The 18,228-nt window shown below is 31.0% G+C and overlaps 4 protein-coding genes across 9 annotated transcripts; 1 reads left to right on the forward strand and 3 right to left on the reverse strand.

Annotated features, from left to right (window-relative positions):
* Positions 1-8: 8 nt before the first annotated feature.
* On the reverse strand, positions 9-4,295 carry LOC100868882 (Vacuolar protein sorting 35). Of its 2 annotated transcripts, none has more exons than XM_086903541.1 (12): positions 4,210-4,295; positions 3,401-3,599; positions 3,180-3,303; positions 2,904-3,099; positions 2,648-2,842; positions 2,497-2,580; positions 2,163-2,399; positions 1,793-1,941; positions 1,231-1,717; positions 746-1,165; positions 466-609; positions 9-401 (listed from the first exon to the last, which is right to left on the reverse strand). In XM_086903541.1, the coding sequence occupies exons 1-12, from the start codon at positions 4,210-4,212 to the stop codon at positions 222-224; spliced, it is 2,418 nt and encodes an 805-aa protein (XP_086759667.1). In that variant the 5' UTR covers positions 4,213-4,295; the 3' UTR covers positions 9-221. The 2 variants fall into 2 exon arrangements, with proteins under 2 accessions (XP_086759667.1, XP_086759668.1); XM_086903542.1 differs by having other exon boundaries at positions 3,401-3,620.
* LOC100863456 (ATP-binding cassette sub-family C member 10) lies at positions 3,635-12,904 on the forward strand. Of its 4 annotated transcripts, XM_003694582.4 has the most exons (17): positions 6,061-6,223; positions 6,499-6,648; positions 6,715-7,455; positions 7,661-7,918; positions 7,994-8,267; positions 8,349-8,572; positions 8,678-8,915; positions 8,990-9,258; positions 9,324-9,554; positions 9,621-9,832; positions 9,916-10,774; positions 10,851-11,077; positions 11,141-11,647; positions 11,711-11,902; positions 11,992-12,235; positions 12,313-12,452; positions 12,514-12,904. In XM_003694582.4, the coding sequence occupies exons 2-17, from the start codon at positions 6,508-6,510 to the stop codon at positions 12,629-12,631; spliced, it is 4,875 nt and encodes a 1,624-aa protein (XP_003694630.2). In that variant the 5' UTR covers positions 6,061-6,223; positions 6,499-6,507; the 3' UTR covers positions 12,632-12,904. The 4 variants fall into 4 exon arrangements, with proteins under 4 accessions (XP_086759659.1, XP_003694630.2, XP_086759657.1 ...); XM_086903533.1 differs by lacking the exon at positions 6,061-6,223 and adding an exon at positions 3,635-3,651 and having other exon boundaries at positions 6,499-7,455; XM_086903531.1 differs by having other exon boundaries at positions 6,092-6,223; positions 6,499-7,455.
* Positions 4,539-6,070, reverse strand: LOC100863811 (coiled-coil domain-containing protein 97). 2 transcript variants are annotated; one of them, XM_086903544.1, is made up of 4 exons: positions 5,142-6,070; positions 4,982-5,063; positions 4,742-4,904; positions 4,539-4,665 (listed from the first exon to the last, which is right to left on the reverse strand). In XM_086903544.1, exons 1-4 carry the CDS (start codon positions 5,854-5,856, stop codon positions 4,630-4,632), a joined length of 996 nt encoding a protein of 331 aa, XP_086759670.1. In that variant the 5' UTR covers positions 5,857-6,070; the 3' UTR covers positions 4,539-4,629. The 2 variants fall into 2 exon arrangements, with proteins under 2 accessions (XP_086759670.1, XP_012343275.1); XM_012487821.3 differs by having other exon boundaries at positions 4,982-6,070.
* On the reverse strand, positions 12,638-14,135 carry LOC100864280 (EF-hand calcium-binding domain-containing protein 11). Its single transcript, XM_031917137.2, has 5 exons — positions 13,567-14,135; positions 13,403-13,498; positions 13,198-13,333; positions 12,961-13,133; positions 12,638-12,846 (listed from the first exon to the last, which is right to left on the reverse strand). Exons 1-5 carry the CDS (start codon positions 13,600-13,602, stop codon positions 12,826-12,828), a joined length of 462 nt encoding a protein of 153 aa, XP_031772997.1. The 5' UTR covers positions 13,603-14,135; the 3' UTR covers positions 12,638-12,825.
* Between the last annotated feature and the right edge of the window lie 4,093 nt (positions 14,136-18,228).

Genomic DNA, 18,228 nt, shown 5'->3' on the forward strand with positions numbered 1-18,228 from the left:
TAATACAATTTCCGTCAAAACAAATATAAAAATTATATTTTACGAATCAACAAATAATATATAATACATCATTATTAACAATTTAATTTTGCATATAAATTGATGTGATTTTTAAATTATGATAATTTATATCTAATAAGCGTTTTTTTAAAATTTATACTCATTTCATAAAATAATTGGCGACTGTTTTATGTACAAAATTGTTTCTTACAATAATTACATTAGAGAACAAGTCCCTGATACGATACACCATCAGCTTCTGGAGATTCCATTCTATTCCTTAAATGTTCTAATGTATTAGCTAAATGTTTTTGAATTTGTTCTGTTTCTTCACTAACTTCTAAATTGGGAAGTTCTTCTTTAATTTTTGCTATTACTTGATTTATAATATCGACAGTAAACTAAAAAAAAAAAAAAATAATGAATATTAATTTATATACATATTAATAGAAATATAATTCTTACCATAGTATTGCCTTTTTCATAGAAATAAATGTAATGATTTAATAATTCCACATAAAGTTGTACTTGAACTGAAGTATCCATACATTGACTTGCTATTCTGATACCTTTTCTCAAACAATCCAATACTTTATATCCATTTTGCATCTTAAAAAAAATATATATATATACAAATATATAAATATTAATATATTTTTAAATAATTTTATTATAATATATAAAAAATATATATATATATATATAATGGTATTTAAATAAAAGAAAAAAAAGGAATAGTATTCACCTCTTTTCCACCATTTGCTAACGATTTTCCTGACCAAAATATATGAGAGCAGGTAGCGATACCTCTACATTGATCTGGTTTTCTTAATAATTTACTAGCATATAAAACACATTGGTTGCGTATTGGTTCCGCATTTTCTTCACAAAAACAACTCATTTGTTCGAATGTTGCAATAATTAATGTAATAGCTGCTAATTGTGCCTTAGAATCACTTATTTCATCTTCATATATTGAAAATGCTTGACTCATAAATTCATAAGCAACCATCTCAAAATTATCGAAACGAATTTCGCCTATTGCTATTGCACCTTGTAGAAATAGCCTTAATGGCAATTCGGCTAGTTCAGCCTTCATTAAAGCTGTAATTGTTGCATGACAAAATTGGAAGATTTTTTGACATTTTTTTTGCCACATTTCATCCTATAACAAAGAAAAACAATTAAGTCAACTTTTTGGAAATTATAACAAATTAATAATTTACTAACTTGATCCTTCAATCCTTTATATGTATAAGCTAATTGATAAGCCTGAAAAACAATTGGTGGTAAAGTATATTTTATTCTTTTATTTCCACCTGCACTAAAATGTTTTCTAGCAGCACTTAATATCATATATTGCTGATCAGCAGTTTCAGATTTAAAGTGATGAATCAGTCTACCAAGAAGACCTTGTTCTTCTGCAAAATCTTCAGGATCTTCTTCTATATTTGGTTGATCTAGTTGGTCTTGTACCAGTGGAGATACCATAGAAAGAACTGCATCTACTTGTTCTAAAGTCGGTATTAAAGTCTCATTTTCTAAAATATTTGTTATTATATAAATAGCTAATAACTTTCTGCCTTCATAATCAAAATAATCAAGTAGTGGGGCAAAATGTTCAAGTTTTAAAGCAGTTAATATGTTTTTATAATTATCTATTGGAATTTTCATTAGTCTCACTAACTCTCTTGATACAGCACTATTATACTCAAGTCTAAAAAAATTTATTAAATTTATTATATATTTATCTATATATAAAAATTTATACTTCATATTATATTATACATACTTATCTACATTCTGTTTTTGGAATATTTGAACAGTCGTTAATAAAACTTTATCCACATAATTTACTCTGTCAGGATAACACTTATGTGCTAAATTAATAAGAGCCACTTGAAGAGAAACTATATCTTCTGGAGGCATGTCTTGTCTTGTCTGTAAATAATAATCAAATATAATAAAAATTAAAAATAATTAAAAATTTAATAATTATAAAGAAAAATTCTCAGACTTAAACTATATAAATAAGGATAACTTGAATATTAATAAATATCAATCATTAGTATCAAATTTGTGCAGTATCTGATCATCATAGAAGTAAATTAAACAAAATTGAATTAATAGTGTATATTCTTTGTTTTATAAATCATACTAACTTGTATAATTATAGCTATTTGATCACTGAAAACATCAAAAAGTTTTACATCTTGTGGAATTCCTGGTATTTGATTAGGACTTCCTGGTCCTCCCACACCATCTGATCTTTGACTAAATGCTGCAAGACGATCTATTAACGAAATAATTATATTTTTTACATTCACACCATTTTGTAATTCAGCACAAGACTTTAAAAATGCATTTAATGTTTGTAGATGAAATTCATCAGGAAAAACCTAAATAAAAATACGAATATATTATTAATAATAATTTTTTTTATTATAATTTAATATTTTAAATATTTATAAATTAAAAAATTTATCTTTCATTTACTTGAATTATGCATTCCATAAGATATTCCTGAGCAATTGCATCTCTGCAACTAACTACTTGTTCTAAAATTCCTGGTAAAACAAGCTAAAAATGATTATTATTAGGTAATTATTCTGTAAAATTTTAATAAACTAAATATACAAAGATTAACCTTTTTATACTTCTCTAAAGTAACTGATTCCAACTGACTTAGTCGTACAAGATTAGTTCCTACTAAAATTCTAAGTTCTTCTCTTTCTCTTTCCCTTCTTTCTCTATCTCTGGTATGACCTTGATGCTGCATGCGTACCCATAATTTATTCATTTCTGCGAAATTCATCAAGACAAAATCTATACTGTCACGCACCTAGAGAAAAATACAAAGTATAAATTTGACCTTTTTACATATTGTTCATTTTTATACATACATTTCCATCTTCATCATCTTCTTCAGCAACATCTGGTAAAATATTACGGGTACATTGTAATAAGTAATTTCTTAAAAAAAGACCTCTTAAAGGATGTTGAACACCTCTACACATTTCTACTAAATCTCTTAGTAGATCCCTTTTTAAGCCAGGTGTTGTTTTGATATATACTAATCCTACTGTGATGAGTAAATATCTAAAAAAACAATATTAAATATTACAAAATTACAACAACAATATATACATATTATCATGATATATTTATAATAAACTTACAATCTAGGCACAATATTTCCAACATATTGTACTAATTCATATAAATCTGTAACTTTTCTTCCTTTTTGAAATTCATCTAATAAATAAAGTTCTAAATGTCTTAGTTCATCAGTAATTGCCATGTCTAAAATTATATGTAAGAAAAAATAGAATTTATTATAAAAAAAATTATTAAAAATATTTTATAAAACCTATATAGTTTTTTTTTTAATTAAGGATACATAATTCATAATAACTCTTTGGACTTAAAAGAGAAGTTCTAAGTTCTCCTAACATTGTAGATGCATGTTTTAATGCATCCATTAATTTGGATTTATCCAGGCAATGTTTCATTTGGAAAGCCTGCACTTTGACTACACCAATTGCATCCTCAAGTAGTTTTTCTTGTTCTTCAACTCCCGTTATAGCAGGTGTCATTGGCTGTGAGAAAAATAAAGATACCTACCAGGAACACCAGGTAGTACCATGCTAGGTAAGCCACTCAATGCAAGCATGCACTATTTTATGCTTTTATGATAAAAAAGAAGCAAGGAGAGACTATTCTACCATATTATAATTATAAACTAACTAATTAATATTTATAAAAGGAAAATATTACATAAATTATGCAAAAAGCAAAAAGTCCGTTCATGTTAAAATGTATTATAATAAATTATATAAAAGATTTTGCAATTAAAATATTTTTGATATATTATAATTTTCAATTCTTAATATAATATTGAATACAATACATTTTAAATTAAAATTAAAGGTTATAATTTTACTATAAAATGTGACTGAATAAAAAAAAAGTATTATTAAATCTTTTTTTTTGTATTCGGAAAAAATAAAAGAAATGTTAGATAGAAACTTTAAATATTCATTGAATTAAATATAAACATCAAAATTTTTACGATAATTAACCTTCATGATAGTAAAATAATTTAGTAAAAATAATTCTTTTAATTTCTGTTCAATTCATTTGGTGTACAATTAATTTTTTTTATAAGCAAGGATTTTACATGCTTTTTAAAATTAATTTTATATTTACCATTTTCTTTTTTTAAAAAACTGAACACTTGTTTTCTTCACTTGAAACACCTACCGTTGAAAGTGACGCGCTCTATACGATTACTTATTATATATATATATATATATATATTAGATAGAGAAAATAATATTGTTCCAATAAAAGAATTAATTTTATTAAAAAATTTCTATGGCATTACATATATTTTTTTATTATTAATCTACAGCATCAATATGTAATTATTTTATAATAAATATTGAAATAATTTATTTACACTAAATTGAATATTTAAAATTTACATTACTTTGATATATTTCTTATATTTTTGATTTAATAAAAATAAACAGATATTTAAATTTTCATATATTTTTATTTATAAATATTGCATCTAAATTAATGTACACATATAAGACTATCTGAGAGTATTCATCACATATAAGATTATCCAAGCTTGAGTTTATCTGTAGAAACCTGTTCCTATTGAATAAATAATCTATTTATGAATCAGAACTTTTAATATGAACTGATCATAAATTGTGAAATATCAATTAACCTTCAATGATTTCATATATATATCCAGTTCATCCTCACTTTCAATTTCATTTGGATCTTCAGTTGGTCCTATAGTTTCAGGTGATTCTGAATCAAAATATTTATCTTCTTCATCTTGGGTTTTTAAATCTATATTATCATATGTTTCATTATCATCAACAGTGCTAGAAAAAAATAAAATATATGCATACGTAAATAATGAAAGATTATTTCATTAGTGAAATTAAATGTTTATAAATACCTATAATCAAAATCTGTATCTTTTCCATCCAAAAAATTTTGATACATATTTGTTACAAACTCTTGTTTAAGTATTTGTTTTTCTGTTTTTGAAATACAATGAAAATTTTTTAATGTTTCATTTTTATGCTGTACTATATTTTTGAAATTAGATGTTTTACCCCAATATTTAGCTTCTTTTTCATTATTCTTTGAAACACATATATCTATTTGTTCTTCGTCTGAATCATTTTCTTCTAGTACATTTTGTTCTTCTTCCTCTTGTAATTTCTGTTTTTTCTTTAAATTATCTCTTTCAATATTTTCCATTAATAAATTTACAAAAGTAATATTTTTAGTATCTATATTATCTCTAATTTTCTTTTGTTTTTCAGTCATATATTGTCCAATTAAATGTTCATATAATAATGGATTTCTTTTCATCATTTCAGATTCACTAAAATATTCTCCTTCTTCTATTAAAGTTTTTAATGCTTGATATCTCCTATTTTTAACATCTGTTTGTCTTGTTGAATTATTAAAATATCTTTGTAATCTATTAAAATGATAAGCAACTTCATAATCCTCATCTTTACTTTTTTCAAATAATTTTAAATGTTCTTTTTTCATATAATGACCAAATTTAGACAAAAATAAACAATTACTTTTTTGAAGAATATTGCGCGCAATTGTTAATTTTTCTTCAAAAGTTAAATCTGGATCGTTTTTTTGTTGACTCTTAAAAATTGCCTTACTCTTTGCTACATAAAGCAACAGTTCTTCTTCTAAATTTTTATCTTGTTCACTTAAAACAATTAGCTGTGTGTCACTAACTTTATTTTTATCATCTTCAATCATTTTTGGAGTATAATTTTGTACATCTTTTTTTTTACTCATGTTTAACCAAATTGTTTTATTTTATAATTACAATCTTAACATAATTAAATCAATGTAATTAATTTTTTTTATTAATGTTATGTTACATATTATAATTCAGCACTTATTAATAATATATAAAATATATTTAATACAATACTTTTGTTTTTATCATTAAATTAATGAATTTCATACAATTCACACAACATGCGTCATCGGTACTGTCATCAAAAACCTAACCCATACGTTCATACGTAAACCTATCTATTTGAAATATGATATATCGAAATCTGTGACAAATATTAAGATACATTTATATATATAATATACATATATATGTATGTATGTGTACATATATTGTTCTATAAATTAAAATATATATTTATGAGTAAGTACTTATAGTATACTTATGTTATGACAAATCTGTTATATTATTGTGGGTGTCTTTTATTTATTATTTTATTTTTCTTCAAATAAATATTATATTTGGAGTAATAAATAAAAATTTCGTAAAATAATAATTATTATGTGTTAAATAATATGTTAAATAAGTGTAACATAAATTTCATACTTTTATCTTATTATGAGATAATAAAGCAAAATTTCTATCCTATTTTAAGAAGTTGCTACATATTATTTTTTTCATTCTGAGATTATTTGTAGATTTAAAACATGGATAATTGGTTAATTAATAATGATGAACAAATGTGGAAATGGAATTGGACAGAATTATGTGGGTATCAAGGAAGTATTAAACCTTTAAATACAAATACACATGATCTTGATGTTTGTTTTCAACAACTTTGTCTTCAGGTAATTCAATATCAAAAAACTTATATATATGAATATTTATTATTATGTTCTTTAAATATTTTTCAGATTCCAGTTTTAACCTGTATTGCTATAATTTCTGCTTATCACTGTGGAAAAAGAAATGTATATTCTATACGTCATTATGGTTCTAATTATTTTATAAATTTAAGAATTATAATTACAATATGCCTTGTAATTCTTCCTATACTCAGAGCATATATTATTGTTACTAATACTGTTCTTGATCCATCAAACGATAATTCTATACAAAAATATACTATGATTTCAACCAAAAAACCAGAATTATCTATGAATAGTTCAAATATATTACATCAAATTCAAGAGGAATGGAATCATACTATTGATATTGCAAAATCAATCTTTTTTCCAAAGAACAGTATTCAAAATACCACACAATCTTCTATTATTACTACTACACAAGAGTACAACCCAATATTTACTACAATCAAAAACAAAATCACATCTGCCAAACCTATTGATTATCTTGTGGCAGGTACTGAGGGATTAGCATGGGTTGTTCATCTTTGTTTTATATTAAGTTTAAAAAAAGGAAGAGATTTTAATCCACGTGGTCCTGTTTCAATTCGGGCATTAATACTTTTATTAATTGTTATTTCTGCATTGCTATTAAGAAGTCATATCAAATATAATCCTCAAAATGATGTTTTACCAAATTTATCATTGGGATTTAGTATTATTGTAGTCACTCTACTAATACTTTATGCTTTAACACTGATACCAGGTCACAATAGTTTACGAGACATGAGATCATCTCAATATAATGAAGTAAGTTATAAAATGTTTGCTACATTACAGTAGTTCATAATATTATCAGTAATTAGTGTTTTCCAGTTGCTTATCAGTGTAAGAGATTTCAAACATCTGTTACTAAATATATATTTGCTACATTACTAAATTGACTATGATATCTAAAATCATGAATTATTAAGTAAACACAGATATCATAAGTCAGTGAAAAATATGTTTATAGATAGGAGAACGGACTGCATTATTGAGTAGTCCTAATTCTTCCTATGTAAGGTTTCCTGAAGAACAAGACCCAATATATCTTGGGACTGCTATGGAGGATGCAACTGCAACCTCTAAGCTTATATTTCATTGGGTAAATTCATTAATGGAAAAGGGTGTTCATGGCTTATTAAATCATTCGGATGATTTATTTGACTTACCAGAATATATTAGCACTAATACAATTAATCAGAAGATTAATAAACATTTGCAAAATATGGTAAATATAATAAAAATGAAAACAATTTTTAAATCCATAATAATATATTTTATAATATATAATAATATATTGTAGGCTGGTGATATAACTAATACAATGGAAAATTCTGAATCAACATTAGAAACACATGTTCATATAATTACAAACAAAATAACTTTGTTTAAATTATTACATAAATGTTTTGGTTGGGAGTTTTATTCTGTTGGAATATTAAAATTTATCACTGACTCCACTTCATTTATGGGACCATTATTACTAAATAAATTAATTGGTTTTATCGAAGATAAAAATGAACCTATCATGTATGGATATCTATATGCATCATTAATATTTGTAAGTGCTTTAATAGGTAAGTTAATTAACAAAAGTAACCAATTTGTTATTTCTAATATTTGTTAGAATTTGCTAATAATCATTTTATTTTATTTAGGAGCATTTTGTAATACTCATTTCACATTTTGGATGTCTGTAGTTGGTTTAAAAATTCGTTGTACTGTTGTAACATTATTATATAGAAAAATTTTGCATTCTTCAAATGTGCAACTTAAACAACAATTTAATTTTGGTGAAATTGTTAATTTTATGACTACAGATAATGATAGGGTTGTTAACAGTTGTGCAAGTTTTCATGCATTTTGGAGCATACCATTACAGGTGATTTTTTATTATATTATATTTTAACATTAAAAAGTTATTCATATTTTTTTATGTTGTTATTTTATATTTTATATTCATGTTTTATATTTATGTGTTTTTCAGTTAATTATAACATTGTATCTTTTGAATAAGCAAATAGGAGTTTCATTTCTAGCTGGAATTACTTTTGCAATAGTACTTATACCTATAAATAAAATAATAGCAAATCAAATTGGAAAATTTAGTACAAAATTAATGGAATGCAAAGATCAAAGGGTTAGACTTATAGGAGAAATATTACGTGGAATAACTACCATTAAATTAAATGTTTGGGAAGACCATTTTTTGCGAAATGTATCAAGTTAGTATACTTTGAAAAATACGAATATATTTTTGATTATTTATTTTTATAGATTTTCTTATATTTTTGATCAGAATTACGTGAAAATGAAATTAAATATTTGCGTGGTAGAAAATATCTTGATGCTTTATGTGTTTACTTTTGGGCAACAACACCTGTCTTAATTTCCATATTAACATTTGCTACATATGTACTTCTTGGGAATAAACTTGATGCAAAGACAGTATTTACTAGTATGGCATTATTAAATATGCTAATAGCTCCATTAAATGCATTTCCATGGGTTTTGAATGGCCTTACAGAAGCTTGGGTATCACTTAAGAGAATTCAGAGAATGTTAGATGTAAGTTAAAATTGCATTTTATGATTTTAAAAATAATTGAAAAATATTAATTCAATTTAATACAGTTACCAGATGCAGATATATCATCATATTATTCAGAATCCCCATCTGGAATAGATTTAATGCTTCAAGATGTAATATTTAGTATAAATTCAGATTCAAATATAGAACAAAATGGTCTTAATACATCTAAAGATGTTTTAAGCCCATCTGGTAGTTCAGAGTCTAAAAAAACTGTCACTTTTGAAAATAATGGTATTTTTAATCTATATGATATTAATATTTCAATTCCAAAGGTAATAATAAAAAGTGATTAGCTTTTTAACCATATTAAATGTTATAAATTATATATTTTATTTTAGGGTCACTTGATTGGTATTATGGGAGAAGTAGGTAGTGGAAAATCATTACTTCTAGATGGTATTTTAGGTGAAATAATTAAAGTTCGTGGTACAGTAGCAGTAAATGATATTGAAAAAGGTTTTGCATACGTAAAACAAAATCCATGGTTACAACGTGGTACAATTCGAGACAATATTCTTTTTGGAAAATCTTATGATTATAATAGATATAAGTAAGTATTAAGTATAATTATGTTATATATGTGTGTATGAAAAAAAATATATATATATTTTTAAACAAAATTATATATAACAGGAATATTTTAAAAGCATGTGCTCTAAGTGCTGATTTAAATTCTCTGCCTAAGAAAGACCTAACATTGATTGGAGAAGCGGGAAACACATTGAGCGGTGGTCAAAAGACAAGAATTTCTTTAGCACGTGCTGTATATGCTGACAAAGACATTTATTTATTAGATGATGTTTTGGCAACTTTAGATCCAAAAGTTGCTAGTTATATATTTAAACACGTTATTCTGGGTTTATTAAATAATAAAACAAGATTATTATGTACTCATCAGACTCGATATTTAATGTATGCAAATTTAGTAATAGAAATGTCAAAGGGCAGAATCATCAATCAGGGTAAACCAAATGAAGTTTTATCTGACTTAGAAGATTATTTATTATCATCAGATTCTATAGAGTCTGAATTAAATACTATCTCTATAAGTGATTTACCAAAAGAAATGTATCAAGCAGATAAAGATGAAAAAGATCCCTTACTTGATGAAGAATATAAAGAAAAAGGCAAAGTACGATTTGGAGTATATAATTGTTATATAAAAGCAATAGGTTACTATTTAGCAATTTCAATAATTCTTTCGATGTTCTTAATGCAAAGTTCGAAAAATGTCACGGATTTATGGCTATCTTATTGGGTTACTCATGCCAATACAACTGTAACTAATATCACAGATACCAGCACAAAAACTTTGCGATTAGAATATTTTTTTGATGATTATAATATGAGTACTAATTATTATCTAACGGTATATACACTTTTGGCTATCTTTAATACATTATTCACATTAATGAGAGCATTTATGTTTGCATATGGTGGAATTCAAGCAGCAATTTCCATACACAAACAACTTTTAAAGATTATAGTGCGAGTAAATACATTTTATAAAAAATATTTGGTAACAATAAAAAATATCAAAACAAAATTTACAGGATATTTTTTTCTAGGCTAAAGCTATATTTTTTGACATACAACCATTTGGTAGAATTCTAAACAGATTTTCATCCGATATATACACAATTGATGATAGTCTTCCCTTTATTGCTAATATATTATTTGCTCAGTTATTTGGTTTGATTGCCACAGTTATTATTATAGCCTATGGATTACCATGGATACTTTTAGTATTAGCACCATTGATACCAGTTTATCATTGGATTCAAAATCATTATAGGTATGTTGATTGAATATATATACATGTTGTCAAAATACATTATTTTAACAACGTATTTTTCAGATTAACATCAAGGGAGTTGAAACGTCTATCTAGTGCTGCACTTTCACCGTTATATGCAAATTTTAATGAAACTTTACATGGATTATCTACCATTAGAGCTTTTCGAACTGTAGCTCGTTTCAAACAAGAAAATGAACTCTTGCTAGAAATTAGTCAAAAAACACAATTTGCATCATTTGCTGTCAGTCAATGGCTTGCATTAAGATTACAACTCATTGGAGTGGCACTTTTAGCGGGAGTGAGCAATATAGCAGTTTTACAACATCAATATAACATTGCGGATCCTGGATTAATAGGTCTCGTTATTACTTACACATTATCTGTGACTGGATTATTATCTGGTGTGGTAAATGCATTTACCGAAACTGAAAGAGAAATGATCGCGGTTGAACGGGTAAAACAATATTTAGAAAATGTTCCTATAGAAACTATAAAAGGTGATAATCCACCGTACGCTTGGCCAAGTCAGGGTGTAATTGAATTCAAGGATGTTGTTTTAAAATACAGGTAATTAATTGCACGCAATTAATTGAAATCTATTATTCAGTAATCAATGTTTGAATCTTTTAGAGAGCATTTAGTGCCATCTCTAAATAATATATCATTCCTTACGAGACCTGCGGAAAAAATTGGAATCGTTGGACGTACAGGTGCAGGAAAAAGTTCTTTATTTAATTCGTTATTTAGATTAACGGAAATAAATTCTGGAAGCATATTAATCGATAATGTGAATATACAAAGTTTACAATTGAACGCGATAAGGTATTTTCTAATATAAATATTAAATTAATTATTTTAATTTAAAACATTTGCTTATCAGCAATTAGAAATAAGGAATCAAATCGTTTCAGATCTCGATTGGCTATTATACCTCAAAATCCATTTTTATTTTCGGGTACGATTCGAGAAAATCTTGATCCGTTAAATCAGTATCCAGATTTGCACATATATAAAGCATTGGAGAAATGCAAAATTCATTCGTTGGTTTATCGATTAGGAGGGCTTGGTGCTACTTTGGATGAAAATGGTAGCAATCTTAGTGCAGGTCAAAGACAATTGTTCTGCTTAGTTAGAGCAATTTTACATAATGCTAAAGTATTTATCAATTTTTTCCAATTAAACATTCTATATTTTGCATTATTTTATTTCCAATTATTAATTTTTTCTCGTAGATCGTCTGTATCGATGAAGCAACGGCAAATGTTGATCAAGAAACAGACAAATTTATTCAAGCGACAATAAAATCTTCCTTCCAAACTGCTACAGTATTGACTATAGCACATAGAATAAGAACGATTATGTACTGTGATAGGTATGTTAGTTTACGATTTACACAAAATAAATATGTTTAATATGTTATTATTTTCACTTAGAGTTCTTGTGATGGGAGATGGAGAAGTTCTAGAATTCGAAGAACCAAATTTACTGATTCAGAATATTGATTCCTATTTTTATCATTTGGTGAGTCAAGAATTTTCCGATAACGAGTGAAAGTCGTTTATGATTATGTATATATCTTCCGAGTAAAATATTTATTTTCTTTTTACGCGATAAACTTTTTACAAGTGTATAGTTTTATAATATATCATAGTATTAATTATTTTTACTGTATATATAATGAAACGCGTATTACGAATAAGAAATCTGCATTTTCTCTTATAAATTATAATTATTTTCATACGATCCTATGAGAACTGTATCTTAATCTATAAGAATATAAACAATGTATTAATTTAGTAAACGTTTTATGAAATTGTGATAAAATATGAAATTTATTTGATTCGTTTATTATGTTTAAGCTTTGTATTAAATCAGACTACCTCATTGTAAGTTATTGTAGTAGGTAATATACGTAAAAATTCGTCGAAATCGATATATCCTTTTTTATAACGATCTAATTCCTTGAATATCGTTTGCCACACTGTCAATGACACTTTCAAATCCACACGTTTGCTTGCAGAATAAAAATCGTCCAATACTAAATATCCTTTATCTGCAACGAAGCATTCTTAATGCCGTTTAAAAATTGGCTTTTTTTCTTAATAATCGTTACCTACAATCCTTATCCAATAAAGTGAATAATATTTCCGCATTAACGTGCGGTTCATTTCCATTACTTTTCTTGGACACGCATAATTTAAACTCCTCGAATGAGATTTTATCGGTAGATTGAAACACTTGTTTCACTTCCGTCTGAAAATCAGGATAAATCGTTTTCAGGAAAAAAAAAAAATCGATTACGTTTTAAAAAAATAACTTTACTTTTTCCGGACGGCTTCCAAAAACAGCTGTCATGGCTATCTTATATTCTCGTTTGTCCAAATATCCCTTTTTCTCCGTATCGGCATAGTCAAAAGCCTACAATTTTCAAAATTCTTCAAGATCCCTTGTTTCACTACACTTTTAACCTTGAACTTTGATTTTACCATTTTCGCACGATCCTTGAAACAATTCGATAGCATCTCGTCCTTTCTGAACGTATCTCGCTAGAAGGAAACTTTCTTGAACGACTTCCATATTAAGCGATTTGACGAAAGCGGTTGAAAGGTATTGCCGGTAGTCGTGCAACACGAGCGAGAAGGACGCGTGTCGGTGTTTCACGCGAGAGAAGCTCGACCGACACGCATTATGTCGTAATTAAAGCGGTGACTCTCCTTTCAGCCGCCGGTATTTTGTAATATTCATCACGGAGCCAATTAACGCCGCCGCGGGACACGTACACGCGGCGGTGTGCGCCCGATGACATAACGCGTCTGCTATATCCGGCATTCAACCGGCATTTTCGCGGCCTCTGTCATCGTTCTCCGCCGCTGAAAACTAATGAGCTGTAACCCCGCCTGATTTTACGTTCCGTTTTTTAATTACCCGTCATTTAAACTCGTTCATTCCTTTCCTTTTTTCTTTGCCCCGCGTATGCGTACACCGCGGCGGAACGCTATTATTTTTCACTCGCGCACGAAACGTGCAAAACTGGCTGCAGAGAGACTGCACAAGCGTTTTGTATATCGCGTTAATGATGTAGCACGTTTAGCACGATCGCCTATCATACTTTTTTTTAACTGCGACATCGACGATGATTCAACAAAATTTTTACACGGAAACGGTGGAAAGGAAAAAATTTTAAGGATAAAAACGTGTTCTTACGTGTAACAGCATCGTTCAGAATTTCTACGATTGGGTTTACGAAGCGGTTTCGAGATAAATCGAATCGATACATGCTCTTTTGTCGAAAAAATCGCCGCGTTTCGATAAAGCAGCTTCCTTCTCTCGAAATCGAGCGTTCGTGGTTTTTCGAGAGCGAGGAATTAAGTAATTTTCGTAATTCTTCGTCTCGTCGCGGGATTGTGAGGGCGACACAGCCGTCACAGATGGGAATCTAGCGTTGCGGTCGCGGCCCTGTTTTTTCTCCGCCCTTTGTGGAGGAACCGCCTTTGAAACATGTGTGCTTCCGGCGCAAAAGCATAGGCAATTCTCGACTGAAAGGCCGAGTCTTACGGGCGGCGTTGTGTCATTGGCCGATACACTTCGACAGCCCGTATAAAGTGTCTGTACGCAAGGAACGTTTATATTTTCAGTCATAAAGGCTCATAAAGAATAAATTTGCGGTATGGATATATTTCAACCATAAAGCGAGAGTTTGCACCGCGTTTGTACGCGTTGCGCGGCGAATTGAAATAATATTGAAACGAATTTATGGCTTCCGTACTGAGAAAAACGCCCGAATGAAAAAAAATATATCTTCTGTTCCTTTGACCTGATTTCCTGCCTAAAAACTCCTTTCCGTTTCGAACGTTCGATAAAAGGATTTCGAACGAAGCGTTACGAAACTGTCGCATTTCCTCCCTCGAGTCGAGTGGAAATTTCTCGAGAATTCGCGTAAAAAAAAAAAAAAAAAATAAGGATCTTCCTTAAAAAAAAAAAAAAAAAAATGTAAAAGCGTGGAATATATTTGAAATTTCATCTTGGATGTGGCTCGTCTCGTGACACAGTCGGTACACGCATCAGCCCTTCGCTCTTGCGCGTCTCGGTGGGTACTCGAGGCTTGAAGCACAGTCACTAGCGTAGGGGGCTACCCTAAAAGTGCACCTATCAAGGGTTGGTTTCAACGAGCGCACAGCTCTAGACTAACCCTTGCTATCGCGGAGACTGCGCGGTTGTCCTTCGAAAACTAGTTCGGGTTTTGTTATCGAATCGTCGGAGCGTTTTTTCGAGTTTGCGGGGACGGAGAGACACGCGTGTCGTCAAATCGAACGTAAAATACACGCGCTTTGCGTACGATCTGCAAGCATGCCTTTGATACATCAATGCGTAATTTAGGATACGCGTGTCCCACCCGTCATTCGCCGAGACTGTCCGTCCAATATTTAATCAATGTAAGAATATACGTCGCCTAATAGGCGTGGAGAAAATTATCCGTGAATTAATAACACGGTAACCATGGCGTCTCGTGTTTGATCTCTACGGGTTGCCGTCAATACGGCGCACTCTCTATACGCATAGTAGCGAAGGGGCGGCCAAGCCTTCACCCTTGAAGTTACGCGGAAAATATGCCAATGTTGTTTGAATGAGGGGTCCCGGGATGGATAAAAGTGGCAGGCGACGGTGATTGCCGGCGAACATTAAGGAAGGAAATACTAGGCCGGCGAGTATCGCGCATACGCCTCCGTTGAACGATTTCTCGCGTGGAGAGGAAGAAGAGGAAGAAAAAGAAAAGGCGTGATCGCAGGACACGTTTGAAACGCCCTCTCTTCCGTCGTGGACACACGCGCGTGGTGTCAACCGACTGGCTGATTACACGGCAACGGACCATATATTTGCATTAAGCCGCAACTCACCATAACTCATTACGTCCACAATTCTCTTTCGTCAGTCGGCAACATGTTGGCCGCATAAATCACAATTTGCCCTCTACCGCTCACAGGTGGACGCGACTAGCGGTACTCGAAATCCACGAAAACATTCGCTCGATTTGCCGTGGAAAATCGTATCGCGTGCAAAATCGAGCACGACACAGGATCGTCGCGCGTTTAATTGACTTTGGCATTATCCGCGCGCTCGATAATTGCAGGATCGTGGTAGAGAGAGAGAGAGAGAGAGAGAGAACTTTTAAAACGCGTGCATGAAAACATGAAATATCCGACACGTTTAGTTTCGATGGATGTACGTATTTTTTCATTTTCGTAGGCGGTTGTCCATCGTCGATCGTATCGTTGGCCCTCTGGTGGTCGGTCGCGTGGTGTCGCGTACGACTTTTGGGAATACAATTTGGGATAGGCGGTGTGTGGATAAGGTGGCGCGAGACGATGAGTCGAGAGACGTCGGTGCGGTGTGGCGGCGCGTTGCAACAACGGTTGCCGTGTTTGTGGAACAATGTCCCCGCGGTATTACTAGAAATAAAAAAAAACGGGATAGACGTGTCACCAGACGAGTGTAACGCCTCTCATATTTCCATTAAGTAAGGCAAGACACAGCCGGATAACGGATATAACGGGCGCGAGCTACGGCTTTTACCGTGATTAGTGCACGATGCAATGGGAAGGTTCGTAGGGTATATATGGAGGTGCGTGCGAACGTTCTTGCATATTGCACGCATATAGTATAAACGCGTTTGGAATATTACGCGGCCGCGTACGCACGCTCCTCCTGAAACGCGAAACGCGTCCATGGATTTACGATACGAACGTCTAGTTCGCCCGTATTGGGCTCCTCCCCCGGGAGAAACTTTTGCACCGCCCTGAAATTTTGCTCCTTCTTCTATACGTATCGTGTGCTCGTCCGTTCATCGCCATCAAAACACGCACTTACACACATCGGTTGGATAAATGAGATCCTTCGACGTTGAATCCATTAAGCCGGGAGGATTCGGTTTCGCTCGCGACAAGCATCTTTAATAACGTTCGTGTCTCTGAATGTGAATACGGTCGAGGAGGAGGAGGAGGAGGTATACATATCCACCTCCTTCGCGTTATATTTTCACGCATAAAACCCTTATCGTTTGCTGCGTAAGTACTATTATACGTTTGAAAAATAAGAAGGGGGAAAGAGAAGGAGAAAAAAAAGAAAGAAAGAAAGAAACAGGAAACCAGAAATGGGAAAGAAACGATAGGGAGGAAAAAGGAGAAGAAAACGCAACTTCTGAATTTCAGTCAAGGATCGTCGAGACGAGGTTTCGGTGAAACACATTCTATACGCGTGCTCTCTCTCTCTCTCTCTCTCTTTCTCTCTGTGTCGCGACACGGTCGTGCTCGCATTATACGGTCTGTCGCGACGAGAAATAGCGGAGACACGAAGGTGGCGGGTCTTCTACATTTACTTCTGTTCCGTAGAATCATTACTACGTCCCGAGCTAAGCCAAGCGTACGGGCGCCTGTTGACGGCACCCGTTGATGCGTTAAAGGGGCGAGGAGATAAGTTTTTTTCGCGAATTATGAAGGCGCTCATTCATTACGTGTTCCGTAATTGACGAGTTGTACGGAAGAGGATGGAGCTTGGTATCAACAACGCTCTCTTACCGTCAAGACTCTATCTTACCCGTAGTAACGTTATTTCTTTTTCTTTTTTTCCCCTTTCTTTCTTTTTTTTCTTTTTCTTTTTTTTTTCTTCCTTTTTTCTCTCTTTCTTTAAACATCTCCATCACCGATCAAAGAATCTCGCTTACAACGTTCAATGAAAATTCTCCTCGAAACGCGAGCGAGTATATTATTCGAGTTGTGATAACAAAGGTAATTAAATAGGGAGGTCAAAAGTAATATTTGCCGCGGCAAACGTTATCGTGCTCGGAGATTCGATTTCGTAATTCATTAGCATAGAATTTCCGGTGAGCTATGCTTTGTTCACTCGACATTATAATAATTTAACCGAGAGCTATCGAGCTCCCGGGGAGAGGTGGGGATCGCAATTGCCATGGGCTGCAAAATTGGCTTCCACCTGATGCGAAATAGATGCAACTCCGAGCGTACCAAGTCCAATTCGTATCGTTGCAAATGCGGCAATAATTGGATTTCCCTAGGATCATTGTCCAATAGATAGATAGATAGAAAAACCTGTTACGTGAAATTTAATAATCGTTCGTTCGTGAATCGGAAAAA

Source organism: Apis florea, unplaced genomic scaffold (genome assembly GCF_048593485.1).
Source record: "Apis florea isolate Af1SG1 unplaced genomic scaffold, ASM4859348v1 contig_2293_pilon, whole genome shotgun sequence".
NCBI lineage: Eukaryota > Metazoa > Arthropoda > Insecta > Hymenoptera > Apidae > Apis > Apis florea.

What these genes read in the sequence shown, in the direction of transcription:
- LOC100868882 (XM_086903542.1), bottom strand. An exon ending in AAGATGATGAAGATGGAAAT is followed by an intron (nt 2,843 to 2,903) that starts GTATGTATAAAA and finishes ATTTTTCTCTAG; the next exon opens with GTGCGTGACAGTATAGATTT. An exon ending in CTTTAGAGAAGTATAAAAAG is followed by an intron (nt 2,581 to 2,647) that starts GTTAATCTTTGT and finishes AATCATTTTTAG; the next exon opens with CTTGTTTTACCAGGAATTTT.
- LOC100863811 (XM_012487821.3), bottom strand. Translation starts at nt 5,856, where the DNA reads ATGAGTAAAAAAAAAGATGTACAAAATTATACTCCAAAAATGATTGAA. An exon ending in GATACAGATTTTGATTATAG is followed by an intron (nt 4,905 to 4,981) that starts GTATTTATAAAC and finishes ATTTTTTTCTAG; the next exon opens with CACTGTTGATGATAATGAAA. An exon ending in TATATATGAAATCATTGAAG is followed by an intron (nt 4,666 to 4,741) that starts GTTAATTGATAT and finishes TTTATTCAATAG; the next exon opens with GAACAGGTTTCTACAGATAA.
- LOC100863456 (XM_086903533.1), top strand. Translation starts at nt 6,508, where the DNA reads ATGGATAATTGGTTAATTAATAATGATGAACAAATGTGGAAATGGAAT. An exon ending in TTTTTTGCGAAATGTATCAA is followed by an intron (nt 8,916 to 8,989) that starts GTTAGTATACTT and finishes ATTTTTGATCAG; the next exon opens with AATTACGTGAAAATGAAATT. An exon ending in GATGTTGTTTTAAAATACAG is followed by an intron (nt 11,648 to 11,710) that starts GTAATTAATTGC and finishes TGAATCTTTTAG; the next exon opens with AGAGCATTTAGTGCCATCTC.
- LOC100864280 (XM_031917137.2), bottom strand. Translation starts at nt 13,602, where the DNA reads ATGCTATCGAATTGTTTCAAGGATCGTGCGAAAATG. An exon ending in TCAAGGATCGTGCGAAAATG is followed by an intron (nt 13,499 to 13,566) that starts GTAAAATCAAAG and finishes TGAAAATTGTAG; the next exon opens with GCTTTTGACTATGCCGATAC. An exon ending in CTACAATAACTTACAATGAG is followed by an intron (nt 12,847 to 12,960) that starts GTAGTCTGATTT and finishes ATATTCTTATAG; the next exon opens with ATTAAGATACAGTTCTCATA.